Source organism: Pseudophryne corroboree, chromosome 6 (assembly GCF_028390025.1).
Source record: "Pseudophryne corroboree isolate aPseCor3 chromosome 6, aPseCor3.hap2, whole genome shotgun sequence".
NCBI classification, from domain to species: Eukaryota; Metazoa; Chordata; class Amphibia; order Anura; family Myobatrachidae; genus Pseudophryne; species Pseudophryne corroboree.
Window position 1 is genome coordinate 464,174,888 of NC_086449.1, and position 20,675 is coordinate 464,195,562.

The following is a 20,675-nucleotide window of genomic DNA, read 5'->3' on the forward strand; positions in this document are numbered from 1 at the left end:
TCTGCAGTGATGCCTGCCAGGGGCAGTGGCTTCCTATTAAACGCGCTTTATGCTAATCACATGCTGGACAATTGTACGTGTATTTATAATATAATCACATGCCGGACAGGCAGTGCCAAGGGGAGGTGTTTTCTCCCACTGGGAGTGCCAGTCCAGACTGCGATAACGCTTCCAGTGGCAGTGGCAAATGCAGGATTTCCAGAGGGGGGTTTTCAAATGCAGTCCAGAATCTCTCTCTCTGCAGGAGTCTGTGGGAGTGGCAGAAGAACCTAGTAATGACCCTGGACATTAATGTAAACATTGGTCTTTTTATACACTGTATACAACATTAATATTTAACACTATAGATGGTATATAGTATAGGCTGTATCAAACATATTTAAATAATCTAAGTAAGTGGTCAGGAAAAGGTTAAACATACCATAATAAATAAATAAATAAATAAATAAATACACAAACATAATGGAATCAATATTGGACTTTCTAAGCACACATTCTCACACCTCATGGTAAGGCTCCTGTCTCTTCTTCCTGCTAGCTACTCTCTGGTCCAGTGCATTAATTGAGCACTCGGACACACACACACACACACACACACACACACACACACACACACACACACACACACACACACACACACACACACACACACACACACACACACACACACACACACCCCCCCCCCCCCCCCACCACCCCCCCCCCCCACCACCCCCCCCACCCCACCCCCCCCCCACCCCCACCCCCTACACCTTGGTAGAAGAAGCTGCTACCACTGGGCATGTGCAGCAGCTCTGCTCTGTCCCTTAAACTGCATGATGTGGCGGCAGTTCTAGTAAACGTATTATATACCATTGCTATTGTTGTCATCATGTGAGCCACTTGCCAAGAGGAGGGGGGTTTCTGGGCAACCGGAAACCCCCCCTGAATTTGCCTATGAGTGGAAAGCCACTCCCCTGCTACTATGGCAGCCCTACACAGCTTCTAGGAGCTGCAGCCAATGCAGTACCTAGGAGCTAAATTGTTAATTTATGTGTATGCTCAGGATCTCAATCCTGCACATGTGCACATTCACAGACACCCTGGCCACACAAGGTAAGAACTGCTGCTGGCTGCACATATCTTATGATACGTACACTAAAATAGTGTGTTAAAATATGACCACATTTAAAAAAAACTATTCAAGTGTCTTATATGAATGTGCATTAGAAAAATAATAAATACACACTGTGATGTAGATGCACGTTAATATATTTTCTATGCACTTCACTAAAGAGACATCGGCAGCACCATTGGAGTATGTAAGGGTGAACAAGCAGAAAGGATTCATTTTTGACATAGACAAAGCTAGGGCTTTCACAAACCTTTCATTTCAAGTAAGTGGAAAACCATGGGGAGGTGATGATATCTGGGTCTTATATATAAAGTACAAAGAGACTGAAACAGAAAATTACGACACACTCAACGCAACTAAACAGCATTTTTTATTGTTACTATTTATTGGAAATGACGGCTGTTTCTGTAAGTGCAGTGGTTAGCTGCAGAGTGCTTTTTGAAGCTGTCTTTTTATATTTATACTATTTCCCAGCCTGTCAAAGTGATGGAACAATATAACAGTAACCTCATCGCTGGCGGCTGTGCACGCCTGAACAGGGCAACACTTGAATTGCTCTGTCAGGCACCGGTGGCGCACAAAACACTTGCATTTTCCCCCCAGATGTGAGGAGCAGCGTAAAGGTCCGTACACATTAGACGATATCGCTCTATGAGCGACGTCGTCTAATGTTTCACCTCCCGGGCCGGCCGGTCGGCGGCCGACTGTACACACTGAGCGATATGACTGCTCATATCGCTCAGTGATATCACGCCTCCGCCAGCCATGCATGCAGGTCCTGGACGACAGTCCAGATCCTGCATGCATGCACTACCAACAGCAACGATCATTGCCGACCCGTGGGGCCGCGCATCGGTCGTCGCTGGCGGCATACACACTTGCCAATAAAATGAGCGACGTTGCTTAGGGAGGGGGAAAATGAGCGACGTTGCTCATTTTATCAGCAAGTGTGTATGGGCCTTTAGTCTTTTATTAAATAGGATTTATTGGCAGAAAAAAAAGCTTTTGCAGAGAATGCAAAACTTACTCCAATAGAGACAAAACGCAAATGACAGGACAGGGTCTATCATTAAGTTACCGATGTAATATAGAACCACAGAGTGTTAGTTACTCACCACAAATGAAACTATTACCCAGAATGTATACTGTACACTGATAACACTACTAGTGGCAGGTAAATGTTTTATCTATAATGAGTTATCAAGCAGTAATATTTCAGGCAATGGACGGAAATGTAACAAAGGAAAACAAGTGAAAGAAAGTCAGTAGGTGCGCTCATTAGCAGCCAATCAACCCGTACTGTGGGGGTCATTCCGACCCGATCGCTCACTGCAGTTTGTCGCAGCGCAGCGATCGGGTTGGCACTGCGCTTGTGCCGGCGCCGCAGTGCGACGGCGCATGGCAGTCATCGTTGCCTAGCGATCGCCTCTGAGACAGAGGCGGTCGCTGGGTGGGAGGGGGCGGGATGGCAGCATTAAGCCGCCATTTAGGGGGCGCGGTCCGGCCAACACAGGCGTGGCTGGACCGTTGGGGGGGGGGGCCGTGGGGGCTGCGTGACGTCTCACGCAACCGCTGGGGCCAGCGGCAGCGACGAACAACTCCCGGCACTGACACGCAGGGCGGACTAGCCCTGAGCTGGGCGTCCCCCCGCATGTCAGGGAAGATGATCGTAGCTGTGCTAAATTTAGCACAGCTACGATCAACTCGGAATGACCCCCAGTGTCTGGGAGGATACGTTCAGCCTCCACCATAAACTAATCCATACACAACAAGTGACATATACAGGTCCAGGCACTTCAGGGAAATAAATAAATGTACAAAAAACGTTCACCGTTTAACCTTTTCTGCTACTGTGGAAGGAAATGTAATTAATGTTTTCAATTTGTACCACCACAACGTAGCACAAAACAGCTAGAATGTCTACAACTATTTTATATTTTAGAAATCAGTGGCAAAATCAAAGTACATAAAACACTAATTTGCTTCATGTTACACATTCAACTAAATGCTAATAACATGTTGTGGTTCCTTTCATTTATAATTAATGTACATTTATTATTCATCAGTGCTTCTTGTTTAGAAAATAATATTCCCATGGAAGGATACAATTTTTATTATTAGATATTCTTTTAAAAAAACAAGCAAAAGAAAGAAAACATTTTAGTGCAAAACACAAGGCTCGTGATCATGTTCCAGCATAGATAAATATACATTTATTCTACAATAACAAAAAAATGAAATATTTAAAAAAAGAAAAGTTATTCAGTATTTACATATAATGTTTTTCTCTTCATAGTTGCATAAAATGAGTAAAACGTATGTTTCAAATGCAGGAGTGCACTTTGCTAACTTAAAATATTTCCTAAACTGCAGGTACTGTACTGTAACTTAGAAACGCTTTTTCCCCAACTTTTCTACAGATGTCGGAATTATCGGAGTGATTTTGGGACTTCCACCTGCAAAATAAAAGCACTGTCACTCTGTGTCCCAGAATGTTATTTAATTAGAGCAAGTTTAATTACATCATGAAAATATTGTCATATAGGATAAAGATAATACATACATTATACATATTTGAATAAGCAAGCAATTATTTTAAACAGATCCTTACAAGTTGTTTGTTTCTAGCTAGAAGTATGTTTAAGGCATCGTTGACTAATGACAGGTAGAATTCCAGTGGTTGCCAGTCTCAGTGTAAGGTGTCATTTTAGGCAAGTTAAATAGTAATATTAATTGTGTAAGATTCTGTATAAAACCACGCAGTGAATATCATATGACTATGGGCCTAATTCAGACCTGGTCGCTGCAGCATGCGCACACAGTGAGACGCAACGGCAACTCACTTGTGCGATCGCCTCTGCCTGATTGGCAGGCAGAGTCAGTCACGTGGCATGTCGGCAGGGTTGCAGCAGCGTTTTTCAGGGCGTGGTCTGTACAACGCAGGCATGTCCAGACCATTTGGCGGGGGGCCACGGTGGTTGGGTGACGTCACATGCAGCCGCTGCTACCCTAAACATGTCAGGTAGTCACCTATCAGAGAGCTACTCGGCAGGTGCAAAAGCATCGCCGCCGTGCGATGCTTTTGCATGTCTGCATTGGGGGGAGGGGGAGGGCAGCACCCGGTATGCGGGGTGGGCTTGCTCTGTGCTGGGCGGCCCCCCACACGTCAGAGATTTTGATGGTAGATGTGCGTTTCTTCGCACAGCTATGATCAGGTCTGAATTAGGCCCTATGTCATGTAAATGTAAGTATACAATATTTGTTAAAAGTTCAAAATATACCTATTTACAGATCTCTGCATGTACCTTAATATAGTTTTAGGGTGTTTACATACAGGTCAGACACAAACGCTGTGTCTGACTTACATTCTCAATGTAAGTGCAATAAACGTAAGTGCCATTTACAACATTCAGATTTGAAACAGTGAAGATAGATTGTGAGTTCCTTTGCTTTAGGTGCATTTGTTCATATATTTTTCAAGTTAAGTGGTTCTTTCATTCAATGGGCATGTGACTCTCTATGGATCATATTTAATTAGCCGTGGAATCTGTTGAATAACATAATTTCTTTTGCAATTGTGCCAGTATCAAGCTATATGGCAGTAGTGTTCCCCTGACTTGGTGACGAGACAGAGGAATCTGAGCACAGAAGTTGAAAAAATGGTGTGCCCACATCTTTAGGCTGCTCTGTGAAGACAGTCCAGGTGGGTCTGTGGCAGCCAAAGAGCACAGTGTGATTGAAAGCCAGTGGGTACCAGGAGGCCAGCGTCCATACCTGCATGAGACAGGAAGGAACATACAACTCTGAGATTGTGTTTGTATGATGATGGGGGCCTGTATCCAGACCTACAAGAGGCAGGGAGGACAGTGAGACTGAGTTTGCAGGCTAGCTGCCCTTTATAGTTAGGGATCAAAAAGTAAGAAAGTGCCCTGTATGGAAGCTAGGGTTTTGTTGTTTTGTTGCTTTGTACTGACAACAGTAAAGCACCATTTGTTTATTAAAACTTGGAAAAACTGCATGTGGACCCTCATTTGAGCACTTAACACTGCACCACTGAAACTCTACCAAGCTAAAATGCCCCAGATATACTGTAGATGGATAGATAGCTAGATAGATAAGACCAGTGTGTGTACTATAATAGATTAATATATTTTCTTAAAGATGGATATACTATATAAGTTATGTCTGATATTCAGCTGTGAACATAGCACTGCCCTCTAATGTAGAACTATGGAGTCGATTTAGCACGTAATAATGAAGATAATTTAGTTCCATTGTAAGGATAGTTTCCTTCGACTTTCTGCTTCCATCACTTTTATTCCAAGCATATTTTGTGACCAAAACAAACTGCATATATACAGTATATCTACTACTACCAACAGATCAGGCTTGCTTGGAATAAATTAGAGGATTGAGCATTTTCCCCATTATGCACAGAAAGCTGACACTGCATCAGTAAAAAAATTAACTACCTAACATTTTTTGCAAAAACTGTTTAGAAATTGTCAGTTTTTCTTTGAATTAGGTTAAAACATCTACTTAAAACTTATCCTACGGGATGTTAATGAAAAAAACATTGTTTTTATAAAAATAATCAGTGGCTGATGGGCTGTCTACTCAGCAGTGATTATTAGCTTGACAGGCTATGAGGGAGGGAAGAAGGAAGCAGACGGACCGTGAGGAAGATGCTGGAAGATTACCTTCCAGCAGCCGCAGAGTGTGGGTTTTTGACTGGTTGTATCAGATGCGACTATGTCAGGGAAAGCCCAGCCTGGTGTGGTCACATCTGATGCAACCATTACAGGCAAGTGATTAAGCTTGAATAAGATCACCGAGTTGGCTGAAACATGTTGCTGCCCCTATAAACAGACCGTGATTGAAGCTAGCAGCACTGGAATAGTAAGAGATGGTGCTGCGGGTACTTACACTAGAATACAACCAACAATTACCAAGCTGCAGCTACAGAACGTATTACGGAGCTCTGAATGTAAGAGCTCCCAGCACAGCAAGCAGTTTTACATCGTTCATAGACTCCTGTCTGCCTGGAGAGCATTCCTAGCACTCAGCATGGATGTAATCCTACACCGTATATAAAACCCTTGATTGGGACACTCACCGTCCAGATTACAACCTGGTGAAAATGTGATCTGCTAACTAGGAATGTGAGCACCAAAGTTCATTTCAAATGGTACCATATATAATATAACTAGCTTTATGATCACTTTGCAAAAACATAAATTTACCTGGTGCTGCTGCTTATTAATATAGGAACAATCTAATATACTACTTCTAATAATTGTGTATATTCATGCCTCATTTAAACTGATATCTGGTTCTAAGTATTTGATCATCTTACACAGGTTCAGTGTGAAATACCAACGGATGGAATGCCGGCAGTCACATGACCAGCCGCAGCATCCCGGCAATGAGGATCCCAACACTGAACAGGAGTAAGTATTTTACAGCTCACCTGCCCCCTACCCTAGATTTATCCCTTGGGGGGTGGTGGCTAGGACTAACCCTCAGGGGGTGGCGGCAGCTACTGCTAACCACCCCCCTAGTGTCTAACCCTTACCCTCTCCCTCCATCGGCCTTAACCCTAACCTCGATACTCACCTTCAGCATTCTGACTGTTGTTGTTCCCGCACAGGTCTCCCGAGTGGTGTCGGGGTTCTGGCTTAGGTCACATGTCCGCAGGCATCCAGACCGCCGGTATGCCAAATGTTCTCTATGCATATCTCAGTATCTCTGTTTGAGGTTTATTAATGAATACTGTTTATTATTAATTAAATTATTTTGTATTTATTTTTGCTTTTGAGTTCTATCTGATATAACAATTGTATAATTTAAAAAAAAGAAAAAAAATGTGTTACTTAATTTTACTAGTCTTTATTGAGGGTTCCTCAGTAAAAAATTAAGTATTCAACCTTTAACTTCACATACTAGATATTTTTCATCATTTCAAGATGTTGGAATATGCTCAAGACTGCAGAAATTATTATTTACAAATTGTGTCATACTGTACCTACCTTCTTCAAATGCTTTAAACTGCTGCCTCTGATAGCTTCCATAAGATCATCATGAGCAGATCTTAGTGGTGTAGATGGTCTCGAACCCTCATCCACGTTTTTGTCTGAAATTGATCTTAATGAATTTTTTATTTCTTTCAATATGTTATTTTGTTCTTTTTTACTTCTTTTTCCTTTTGTCTTACTCTGTCCATTTTGTATTTTTTTTGCACATCTCTCATGTTGTTTAATAACTTCAGCAATATTCCGTGTTGGAACCTTTTTTTCCTGAATTAGTGAAAGAAGTGGAGGGGCAGATGGTGGAGGAGGTGGTGGAGGTGGAGGTGGTGGTGGTGGAGGAGGAGGAGGTAAGGTGGCTACAGGCTGTACTTTTCTAGTAACTTTTGGAGATGACCATGGTGAACTTCTAGGTGAAGGATATGGAGAGGACCCTGGAGTTCCTTTCTGCAAGGTCTTGGCCCTCAGATTTAATGTTGGATCATAACCAGATTCCTTTTGTTCCTGCATTCTCTTCTGTCTCTGCTTATCCATATTTCTAGTAAGGATGCTTGTCATGGACATACGTGGTCCTGGAAGCTCAAAGTGATAACCTAACTTGACAATACTTGTGTTGTCTTTCAGTAATTTCACTATTTCCATTTCTACCTGACTTCCCATGATGTGTCTTTGATTATGAAACCTTAGTTCAGTCAGTACACTGTTGGAATACTGAAGAGCTCTCATGATAGCTAATATCCCCTTCCCTGTTATAAAGTTTGATTCTATGTTTAGACATGTAATACTTCTATTAATTCTCAACATATTAGAAATAGCTATTGCAACGTTGTCATCAGCATGAGTGTTTGCTAAACTAAATACTCTAACATTAGTGTTATTTTTCAGAGCCTCTGTGAATTCCATCAATGTATCACCTGTAGCATTCTCCATATTATTTAGGTTAACTTCATAAGTCTCTGGATCATTTATTTTGATACTTTCAAGAGCGTCCTCAATGACCGTTGGATTTGAGAAGGCAAGGTTTGTAGGTGCCTTATGGTTTAATGACTCATCTGCTTGCTTGCTATATTTGCCACTGCTTATAGTGAAGCCATTGCAGGTGGGATTATCAACAGTAACACTGTTACATTTTATAGTAGGTGTCTGAAGGGTTATTTTTATGGCTTGACGCTCTTTGTTTTTGGTACACATAACCTCTTCTTTTACATTTTCTGTTTCACTCTCAACTTCTTTTTCTCCTTCACTGTCCCTCTCTTCATCTTCTTCTTCTTCTTCTTCTTCTTCTATTTCAATGTCCTTCTCTTCATCTTCTCTTTCAGTATCCTTCGCCTCCTTTGCTTCTCCTCCTTCAGTGTCCTCCTCCTCCTCTTCTTCATCTTCTTCTGTATATATTTCCTCAGATATCTCACTGTTGCTCCCAACAAAATCATCCTCTTCACTTTCCTCTTCTTCCTCCTCCCTGGCATTCTAAAGGACAAAAGTACAGTAGCTATAGTTAAATTAAATGCTATCTTCTTTTAACACATATATTAAAATATCAATAGATTTTCCCTAGCTGCTTACTTTTTTCCTCATGGGAACAAGATATTCGCAGCTAATGTGTAGTGGAAGTTTCTAACATGAAAATATTTATGCCTCCATGCCTCACTAATTCAGTAACAAAAATGTTTTACTTTGGATTTAGAGTGCTGAGGATATCAACAATACATATATAAAAAATAAGCTGATGACTGTCACGATCCGGGTATCTGGACGCCATTACTTACCCTTCAGATGCCTCCTAAGGCTGGCTCAGCGTTCCAGGACCGGATCCCATCTGTTATGCTGATGTCCACATTCCTGCCTCCTCTCCTGTCACTCTGAGACGCGGTCACCGCAACGCCTGTTACATCCGGAATGGCGTCTCCCGCGGCCTCCGCCGCTGTTCCTGAATTTCTACATGCAGAATGTCAGAGTGGTGATTACGTCAGCCGCGGCCTCCGCTGTGCCCGCGTGGTTAAATGTGCACTTATCAGTCTGGCGTCTCCTGTCTCCTGTGGCCGGCGCCGCCATTACTGTTTTAATTCCCACATGGATTACAAACCAAACTTCCCTCCAAGTGTCTGCATGGGCGCAGCCATCTTGGATTCTGTCATCTGTTCATTTCCACCAATCTACTGTTTGCAATGTTAATCTGCATAATTGCCTAGCCAATCCCTTCCTTGCTGCAGGTATAAGTATTCTGTGCCTGAGCAAGGAAGGCGTCAGTGCTTTGGTTGTCAAACCTTGTTCCAGTTTGTCTCTCTCCTGTGGTTGTTTTCCAGGTTCCAGTTCCTATCTCCAAACCTCCACTAAAGAGACCCGCACCAGCATTCCACCTGCGGTGTAGCCTGACTCTCCTATCCATTTGGATTCATCTGCTTCCAGCTACAGATCCACCGCTCCCAGCAACTTCTGTTCCAGCAGTGGATATCACCTTGCATCAGTTTGCAAACAACTGGAAGAGTGTACGAGCAGCTCTGCTCAAGGCATCGTTCAGGTATAAGAAGTTTGCGGACAAGAAGCGTAGAGCAGTTCCTGCTCTCAAGGTGGGTGATCGGGTATGGTTATCCACGAAGAATTTGAGGTTAAGAGTTCCCAGTATGAAGTTTGCACCTCGCTACATTGGTCCTTTCAAAATTGAGCAAGTCATCAATCCTGTTGCTTACAGACTTCAGTTACCTCCCTTCTTAAAGATACCCAGGACATTCCATGTTTCCCTGTTGAAACCGCTGATCCTGAATCGGTTTCATTCCTCACTTCCTCCAACTCCGAAAGTCCAAACTCAACGAGGCGTTGAGTATGAAGTGGCCAAGATCCTGGACTCACGTCACCGTTACGGTCAACTACAGTATCTTATTGACTGGAAGGGTTACGGCCCTGAGGAACGCTCATGGACCAATGCTTCTGATGTCCATGCTCCTGCCTTGGTCCGGAGATTCCATTCCAAGTTTCCTCAAAAGCCAAAGAAGTGTCCTGGGGCCACTCCTAAAGGGGGGGGGGAGGGGTGCTGTCACGATCCGGGTATCTGGACGCCATTACTTACCCTTCAGATGCCTCCTAAGGCTGGCTCAGCGTTCCAGGACCGGATCCCATCTGTTATGCTGATGTCCACATTCCTGCCTCCTCTCCTGTCACTCTGAGACGCGGTCACCGCAACGCCTGTTACATCCGGAATGGCGTCTCCCGCGGCCTCCGCCGCTGTTCCTGAATTTCTACATGCAGAATGTCAGAGTGGTGATTACGTCAGCCGCGGCCTCCGCTGTGCCCGCGTGGTTAAATGTGCACTTATCAGTCTGGCGTCTCCTGTGGCCGGCGCCGCCATTACTGTTTTAATTCCCACATGGATTACAAACCAAACTTCCCTCCAAGTGTCTGCATGGGCGCAGCCATCTTGGATTCTGTCATCTGTTCATTTCCACCAATCTACTGTTTGCAATGTTAATCTGCATAATTGCCTAGCCAATCCCTTCCTTGCTGCAGGTATAAGTATTCTGTGCCTGATCAAGGAAGGCGTCAGTGCTTTGGTTGTCAAACCTTGTTCCAGTTTGTCTCTCTCCTGTGGTTGTTTTCCAGGTTCCATTTCCTATCTCCAAACCTCCACTAAAGAGACCCGCACCAGCATTCCACCTGCGGTGTAGCCTGACTCTCCTATCCATTTGGATTCATCTGCTTCCAGCTACAGATCCACCTGCTTACAGCAATCAGCTTCCAGCAGAGATCAGCTCTTCTTAAAGTGCCGGTACCCTTTTCTACAGATTATCATTTATCACCGGCATTATTATTTCACCGCTCTCAAGCTCCAAACATCACTTCATATTTCATCGCTCTCAAGCTACATTTATCATTTAACTGGTTCCAGCCAGTATCCACTCCGTGCCAACATCAGTCTGGTTCCAGCCAGTACCCACAGCAGCCGTTTTATCCACAGCAGCCCAGCTTTTCCTGGAACACCAGCTGGTACGATCCTGGGCTATCTCCATTGCTACAGTCGGGCCTGGTAAGGACTTTCCAACTAGAAGATTATAAGAACTATCTCACACTACCAGAGCCCTGTGGCCCTTGCCACCCTGTAGAACCCAGGAACTGTATTTATCCTCTGCTGATTTTTATGTTTTCTTTTACTGCTGCTGTGTTACGGAGTTTGTCATAAATAAACATCATTGACTTTTACCCTGGTTGTCGTGTTCACGCCTTCGGGCATTTCTTCTACATGTTACTTACATGTCTAGGGGTCTGATACAACCTCCCAGGTTCCGTTACATCTCAGCCCCTACAACTGAGGCTGCCTCCCGTCAGCTCAGGCCCTCAGTTGTGACAATGACATTCACATTATTTAGTCCTGGACAATGCGTCTGTATTCCAAATTGAAGTAAGCACCTGAGTTTCAGGGCAGATGTAAGACATGTAGGTGGTGGGGTGGATTATATATGGCCAGTCACAGGCCTGAGACAACACAATCAGTCTATCACACAGACACACTTCCCCTGTTTGGGCCATTGAGTAAAGTTATCAATGGAGACTACACTGTTGCACATAAAAATATAATAAACATTCAGTTTGTTTTCACCTAAACCCATTATTCCCAACCAGTGTTTGGTCACACCAGTTATCGCTCATTTTGTGTTATGATACCAGGCAAGATATGACTTAATTATTTACGGCTATATTGGGAAAGAAAGCTCTAATAAATTCAATCAATGCAACAGGGATTATATGTGACCTATACATTTTGTGTAACTGAAAGAACCTCTGTAAGTGGCTGTAAGAAGAGTTGACTCTTTTTTGCATTGAGTACAGGTTATTTTCTTACATTATAGAAACAAAATGGTTTTATTTGAAAATCCTTAATATTCTGTAAATTTAAAGCAGCAAAGCAAACCTGAAGGAAACAGGTTATTGAAAGCCACCAATCTGAAGGTATGATATGAATTCTAATACTTTTAATACTCTTTAAAGCACTGCTAAGTACAGTTAAAGAAAAATAGAGAGAATATGGCACACCTGTGAGTAAACTGCCTCCAAAACTATCTCTGTGAGTAGGGCACTTGTCATGAAACCAAGAAGCTTATGGCAAATGTGACAGTGTTACAGTGTTCCATGATACAGAGGGGAGACCGAACCTGTCCAATAGCCTAAGCACTTCACAAATCTGGGTTTATGAGAGTGCATTGAAAGTTAGGGGGCAAAATAAATAGAAGAGTGGAATTTCTTGGACACCATACACCGTCAAAAGGTTTTTGCAACAGGTCCTCACAGAAACAAAATTAAAGTTTCATGTACAGATTCAGACAATGATCATGAGTGTCCCACAAAGATTTGTCAAATAATACTCAAAAGCACCCATAGATAAATTGCCTTGAATAATTCTGTATTCTCTTGCTTCTTTACAGTGGTTTTACCCAAACGCAACTGATATCTAAGGAAATCCATTTGTCTTTTTCAGGTTGAAAAGTGTTGGTGGTGAAGACAAGTGGACTAGTGTGCGAACATCTAGAAAAAAAGTTCAGTCACCATCTTTTTCTACTAGTCTTTCTCCTTTGGATATTCAACCATGACATGTTTCAGCCTGAATTTTTTTCAGGCTGAAGCGCCCTGGAGATTACTACAAACAGAGAGGAATCTGGTGGAAAGTTCAGTCATTATCTTCTACAACTGATTAATTTCCCGGGTAAACCATTTTCTTAGTTTGTGTTTGATGCATTTTTGGACTGGGATTCTTGTAGGCATCTTGATACATCCCAGCTGGGGAGTATTATGCAGTGGGTTTTTAAGATATAAATGCTTTATTAAAGGTAATACATTATTGTGGATCCTTTATATTTTTTTCTATGTGACTTTTTTTTAATATTGAATTATTTATTTGATCAACCACTCTGTAAAAGCAAATATATATTTTTTCAAGGAAATGTATTCACAGTTTCATGTGATATGTGACAAAACAGTGTGGAGCATCACTATCTGAATCTATTCATGAAGGTATCACTTTGTTTCTTTGTGGAAACCATTTGATGATAAATTCAATAATAAAGGAATTTACAACAAAGAGTTTTTACAAGGCTCATATGAAATTTCTCTTTGTGTGATAGATCATGCGTGTATTGTTTTATAATTACAACTGTACACAACCGTAGTTTTTTTTCTTTTTATATACTTTATGACTGTGCCAACAGAAACAACAGGAAGAAAGCTTCTTTGGAATTATCTGTCCTCTGAATAGAGAAGCATAGACATTTCCATACCCTTTATATTCATGTTCTGGTTGTTGGTGTCACAATTGTTAATATACAGCTGCTTCAATATTTTGCACATTCTCTCTCCTATCTCTCCTGCTGTTTAGATTACTCCTGACCTCAAGGCAATGTGAGTCCTATCCTCCGTGTACTGTGTGCATGCACCGATGTGCGGTCTCTCTCCTATCGGCTCCTAATCGGCTGGTGGTCAGCAAAACACTAACGGCGACAAGGCAGGGCCGTTTCTAGCCAATTTGGCTCCCAGTGCGAGATTTTAAAATGCGCGCCCCCCCCCCTCCCATTCACATAAAAAAATGCCCCCCCCATAGATATAGAGTAAAAGCATGCGCGCGCTCTCCCGACAAGGGGACGTGGCCTCGTTAAAATGGGCGTGGCTTTGTTAAGATGGGCGTGTCCTCATCTGATCTCATCATCACGCCCACCACAGGATAAAAAAAAAAAAAGTCCTCATTTTACACATTACAGCAGGCACGCGACCCCATTTTACACAGCACGGCAGGCAAGTGTCCCCATTTTACACAGCACGGTAGGCAAGTGTCCCCATTTTACACAGCACGGTAGGCAAGTGTCCCCATTTTACACATTGCGGCAGGAAAGTGCCCCCATTTTACACATTGCGGCAGGAAAGTGTCCCCATTTTACACATTGCGGCAGGCACGTGCCTTCATTTTACACAGTACAACAGGCAAGTGTCCCCATTTTACACATTGTGGCAGGCACGTGCCCCCATTTTACACATTGCGGCAGGAAAGTGTCCCCATTTTACACATTGCGGCAGGAAAGTGTCCCCCTTTTACACATTGCGGCAGGCACGTGCCCCCATTTTACACATTGCGGCAGGAAAGTGTCCCCATTTTACACATTGCGGCAGGCACGTGCCCCCATTTTACACATTGCGGCAGGCACGTGCCCCCATTTTACACATTGCGGCAGACTGCATCCCCATTTTACACATTCCGGCAGGCAAGAGTCCCCATTTTACATATTCCGGCAGACAGGTGTCCCCATTTTACACAGTACGCTACGGCAGGTGGTGGTGGTGAGGGGGGAGGGAGAGAGGGAGAGGGGCTGACTTACATTTGAAGCGGTTCTTCCTGCTCTTCAGCCGCCTCTCCCTCATCTGCGCGGAGCCGCGGCTTGGCTCCCCCTTCTCCCTCCTCCCTCGTCGTGACGTCACAATGCAATCGCGTCATTCCGCGAAACCCCGCCCCCCGAGCTGGGCACTCGGGAGGAGAGGGGAGGGGGGATTGAAAGTCCTCAAGAAGTGCCGTGGCGGGCGCCCCGTGCGGTTGCACGGCTCGCCCGCCGCAAGAAACGGCACTGCAATAAGGCAGGGGTCCAATACCTCTGACGCGTTTTGCTCCTGTTACCGGGGCTATATCAAAGCTTTGATAAAGCCCCTGTAACAGGAGCAAAACGCGTCAGAGTGCATTGGACCCCTGCCTTGTCACCGTTATTGTTTTGCTGACTACCAGCCGATTAGAAGCCGATAGGAGAGAGACCGCACATCGGTGCATGCACGCAGTACACGGAGGATAGGACTCACATTGCCTTGAGGTCAGGAGTAATCTAAACAGCAGGCGCTTGCTAAGTGCCGGATCCCGCAGCCAGAGACTGCCTCGTATGTTACCAGGACTCTTCCTTGCTGACGCTGCTGGTGGAAGCCGCACATAAGGCTCCAGCGTGGAGCGGTTTATTATACTGCAACATTGTATTGCTAAGTGGCAAGCTATCAAGGAACTTTGTTATAAAGTGACTATGTTGGACTCAAGCATGTTTATGGTGTTAAATTGAACCACTATTAATTATAAAGCATACTCTAGTCCACAGACTGATTTTTAATAATATTATACATCTCTGTGCACAGATTAAGTTTGGATCCACCTCCATAGCATTATTAAATATACTGTATGTGATTGTACTCTATTTTATAAATGACCGGTCAAGTTTAAATAAGAAAGCTTTTTAATAAATTGTATATTATATATAAAATACAGAGTTGGAATTTTTGGACTTTCAGCCATATCGTATTTTTAATATAGCGCAGGGGGATAGTTGTTATAGTATGCCATTTGTATCTGTTGGAGATATATATATATATATATATATATATATATATAATATATATATGATCCAAAATGAAGGCAGCAGTCATGGGAACTTTTAACAAAAACACTGTCACATCAGGCCTGTTGTATAAATCTCTTTGTTAAAAGGATTCGTGACTGCCGACTTCATTTTGGATATATTGGAATTGCGAATACTCAGGAGGGTACCAGGTACCAATGGTCGACTGTTGCTCTTTTTTATGGATCTTGCACCAAAGCTGTTCCCCATGTTTAAAAAAAGGAGAATGCTGCCTCCATACGTGTGTGTGTGTGTTTGTTTGTTTGTTTGTGTATGTATGTATATATATATATATATATACAATTTTAACTTTATATATATACAAATAAATATATATAGTGTGTGTGAGCGTGTGTGTGTGTGTGAGAGAGAGAGAGAGAGAGAGAGAGAGAGAGAGAATGGGCTTTCATATTACAAGTTGTTGACTACAGAACAATACAGAGAAGCAAACAAGTAGTCCAGCATACCCTATGTCTGATAACTAAGCTAACAAACAGTCATCCAACACATCATCATTCCTCTGAGGATAAAGCAAGAGTGTCTGATGGTTAAATATAGAAGCAATATAATAAGTGTTGATAACTGCCTTATTTGGAAAACAATCAAATACAAAGACAAGTGTTGGACTTTGACTGAGCACAGGGAATCCAGCACAGTCTATCAGGGACTCTCTGTAAACTTTAACACTTTTAAAATCTAATATGAAAAGTAAATAAAGTGATAGGTTACATACTGTATGCATGTGTAGCGAAATTTCACACAACAGTAATGTACAAAAAACCAATGTGTGTGCTATGAGTGTCTATGGATAATTGTGCAGGGCGTAGAGTATAGCACCCGCCACTTACTGTAATAATTACATATTGATATAATATTGTCTGAGCAGTAATTCTGATGCCAATGTTTTAATGAGAACACATTTTAACAATCTTAAATAAATAATCTTAGGAGTTTTATACCCATTTTGAAATTACATATATACATTTATCAGTACAAGGTACAGTAGTTATGTGTCTCAAAAGAAAAATGAGTACACCACAACATATTTTGTTAGCCAATTCATTCTAATATAATAATAGGGAAAAAAGACATTATTTTGTTATAGACAATCAGGTAAAAAAATAACTATTTTTATTTACACTATTGGGTAAAAAAAAATATTTTCTCTGCAGTATAGACCAATGTATGGGTAAAAGTGCAGATATTTTTTGTGATTTATCTGCAGATATGTTTTTTTAAATTCAACCCCCTCCCCTCCCCATGTTGTTGATAATTTGCATTTAAATAAACTTTCAGAATCACATGTTGCAAGAACTATCCTAATAGTAGGTGACACATTGCTGTAATATGTAAGGCATGCATTCCTATTTTTAATTATTTGGTTGAAGTGAGAGCAATATTGAAACCCACCTCAACACATGAGCCAATTTCCTTCTCCATCAGCTTTTTGGTCTCTTTTTCCCAATAAGCCATTAGGGCTTCTCTGCTGAAATTGACTGTTGGAGATTTTTCGGTCAAACTTTTTTGCCTCATTCCAACTGGCAGATTGTGATTAGGTTCAATGTCCTCCAATTCTCTCTCCAATTCCTGGAGCTCTTCTGGTGAGAGTGAAGCCAGTAGCTCATCTTCATCAATATCTTCATATTTACTGATCTCTCTCCTGTATCCAAAGGCAGACATGGTCCCCTTGGGTGCTTCACCAGTGACAAAAAAACAATTAAGGCAAACAGCGAACAGTTATAAACAGAGAAAAGAAAACAGATGAGCTGTTTGCTGTGTATCTGTCTGAGCAGCAACTGACAAGTGAGATGAGAAGAGGCAGCCTTTTAAGAAAAGCTTAATGGGTGTTCCCATAATACACAAAGGGATGAAAGCATACTCTATTTCAGCCTCAAACGTCAGCTGGACAGCTACAAAGTGACATCACGAGTGACATCCAGGCTCTCAGACTGGGGATTACTACCACACTTAACATTACCATATAAAGGTTACACTGATTAACTAAGAATTCCCATATGTTGTCAAAGATCAAACTTAATATTGTATTCTACAGAGTAACATAGTTTTCCTTGTAAAATGGACTTTCAGCCACATACTATAAAATTAACACCAACATCACAGTACAGTAGTGTAAGATGGAATCCCACGGGGCTTCCTTCCTATGAGTGAAAGGAGATATCACTATGACTGTGGTGCATCCTGTCATCACATTACCTCTCGCTATACAGATATAACATGTGCAGAGAGAGTTAGATTTGGGTGGGTTATTTGGTTTCTGTGCAGGGTAAATACTGGCTGCTTTATTTTTACACTGCAATTTAGATTTCAGTTTGACCCCCCCCCCCAAATCTAACTCTTTCTGCACATGTTATATCTGCCCCCCCCTGCACTGCACATGGTTTTGCCCATTAGCCAACAAATTTGCAGCTGCGGTCAGATCTGAATTTGGCCCTTAATGTGGGTACGCACTAGTCGACGTACTCTATGAGCCACGTTGCCTAGTGTTTCCCCGTCCCACGCAGGCAGCTCTTGGATGACAGTCCAGATTGAGCTGCCTGCACGGCCGGCAGTGAGGGTCTTTAATGACCTGCCGGGCTGCGCATTGATGGACGCTGGCGGCATCCACACTTGCAGAGAAATGAGCGATGTTGCTCAGGAAGGGTGAAAATTAGCGATGTCGCTCATTTTTCCAGCAAATGTGTATGCACCTTTAGGTCACTGAACATGGGTTAGTCCTGGATGAGACCTGGGTCAGACCCTGTTTACACTGCACCTTTGACCTGAGTTATTCCCATGCGGGGGCCCCGTTTATACTGAACGCCCCGTTTACACTAAACCCGGGCCAGCCCTTGCATAACCTCTGGATTTCATCAAATACATCAAAATTATTTAAAAAATACACCACACAAAAGTTTTGCAATTCTAAATATATATTTATTTTTTCAAAGTACTTGTTTAAAAAAAAATATATATAGTATTAGTATACATATACTGTAAACTAGTACACATATAAATAAAGTTTAAAAAAGTACACAGAGGATGGTAGTGAGGAAATGACGGAGCTGGAGGAGACTGTTCCCTCTAGCAACCAGAGGAGCGGTCCCTCCGGCACAGACAGAGCCGGCCATAGGCATAGGCAAACTAGGCAATTGCCTAGGGCATTTGATATGCCTAGGGGCATCAGCAGCTTCTGCTGATTAAAATGATATGCGGCATGCCTATATTCTGTGTGTAGCATTTGATATGCAGATCCAGCCACAGTCTCACACAGTATATAGGCATGCTGCATATCATTTTAATCAGTAGAAGCTGTTTGTGCATCCTAGCCACATAGCAATGCAAATCAGATGCATTTTCATTAAAACAATGTGCCCGACATTAGCATTGAGGCAATATTTATGAGGACACATCTATATCCAGGCAGAGGTCACAGTGTTAGTGGCAGTGTGAGTGCTGTGTGCATGTGAGTGGGTTGGTTGTGTAGTAGTGTTCAGAATATGTGTAAGGAGCATTATGTGTGTCATGTAAAAATGCATTAATAATGTGCAACATATGTGTAAAGGCGCACTATGTGTGTCATTATGTGTATAAGGGCATTAATAATGTGCAGAATATGTGTAGGGGGCACTATGTGTGTCATTATATGTATAAGGGCATTAATAATGTGCAGCATATGTGTAAGGGACATTATGTGTAAAAGGGCATTAATAAAGGTTGTCATAATGTGTAAGGCGCATTATTTTTCTAAGGACATTAATAATGTGTCTCATATGTGTAAGGGGCATTACTGTGTGGCATTATGTGTATAAGGTGCTCTACTATGTGGCATTGTGTATAGAAAGGGCACTACTGTGTTGTCTAATGTGAATAAAGAGCAATAGGGTGTGGTGTAATGTGAATAAGGAGCAATTCAGTGTGATGTAATGTGAATAAGGGGCTCTACTGCGAGGAGTAACGTTTATAAGGTAAAGTGATACTACTGTGGGAAGTAATATGAATTATGGACACTATCGCATGATCAAATGTGAATAAAGCTGCAGTACTGTGTGGCGTAATTGGAATTGGGGTTACTATTGTGTGGCCATGCCCCTTGCCAGCAAAAACACACCCCTTTTTGGGCTGTGTGCCAAATGTGCGAACTGTTCCTATTTAAAATATAGGGGGTACAAACACCTGGGAAAGAGGTGCAAGGTCAGAGGCGGAACCAGCGGTGGTGCTAGGGGGCACCAGCCAAAATCTTGCCTAGGGCATCATATAGGTTAGGGCCGGCTCTGGGCACAGATGGGACAAAAGAAAGTGAGGTACCTAGTCAGATTGTGGTGGTAGGAGATTCTATTATCAGGAAGACAGACAGGGCAATCTGCTACTGGGACCATGATCGCCGTACAGTCTGTTGTCTCCCGGGTGCTCGGGTACGGCACATTGTGGACTGGGTAGAAAGATTGTTGGGAGGGGTTGGGAAAGACCCGGCAGTCTTGGTGCACGTCGGCACCAACAACAAAGTTAGTGGTAGGTGGGATGTCCTTAAGAAAGACTATAGGGACTTAGGCCAGAAACTAAAGGCAAGGATATCTAAGGTAATATTCTCCGAAATATAATACCTGTGCCACGCGCTAGCCCACGGAGGCAGAGGGAGATTAGGGAGGTAAATGTGTGGCTTATAGACTGGTGTAGGAAAGAGGGGTTTGTATTCCTGGAGCATTTGGCAGACTTCTCAGTCAGGCGCCAACTTTTTTCCACAATGGATTGCACCTGAATGAGGAGGGGGCAGCAGTGCTGGGGAGGGGGATGGTTAGAAGGTTGGAGGAGTTTTTAAACTAGGTGCCTGGGGGGGAGGGTTTAGCTAGAAACTACGGGTCATACAATTCGAATAGTGAGGATGGAGGTAGTGAATAAAATGGGGGTGGAGAAGGGGGGAAGGAAAGAGCAGCCGGCAATGGCAAGGGTATTACCAAAGGTATTGTCAAAACACTAACAATGATTATGGGCCATCATTACTGCATATAGAAAATGATGTCCCTAGCACTAGGGGGAATACTTATCTTAATTGTATGTATGTAAACGCTAAAAGCCTTACAGGTAAAAAGGGGGAACTAGAAGTCCTTGCAGCAAGCAAACAGTATGATATTATAGGCA

The 20,675-nt window shown here is 42.7% G+C and overlaps 1 protein-coding gene and 1 long non-coding RNA gene across 3 annotated transcripts in view; one reads left to right on the forward strand and one right to left on the reverse strand.

Annotated features, from left to right (window-relative positions):
* Positions 1-13,534, forward strand: part of LOC134932608 (uncharacterized) — a 37,844-nt gene extending 24,310 nt beyond the window's left edge. The window contains exons 2-4 of one of the 2 annotated variants that reach the window (XR_010179423.1): positions 6,475-6,564; positions 6,765-6,826; positions 12,605-13,534. This is a non-coding gene — a long non-coding RNA (uncharacterized LOC134932608). Of the gene's footprint in view, positions 1-6,474; positions 6,565-6,764; positions 6,827-8,824; positions 11,031-12,604 lie in introns of those variants that run through there. The other variant, XR_010179424.1, reaches the window with a different exon arrangement.
* On the reverse strand, positions 1,467-17,356 carry LMOD2 (leiomodin 2). Its single transcript, XM_063927173.1, has 3 exons — positions 16,950-17,356; positions 7,144-8,607; positions 1,467-3,570 (listed from the first exon to the last, which is right to left on the reverse strand). Exons 1-3 carry the CDS (start codon positions 17,217-17,219, stop codon positions 3,544-3,546), a joined length of 1,761 nt encoding a protein of 586 aa, XP_063783243.1. The 5' UTR covers positions 17,220-17,356; the 3' UTR covers positions 1,467-3,543.
* Positions 17,357-20,675: the final 3,319 nt, after the last annotated feature.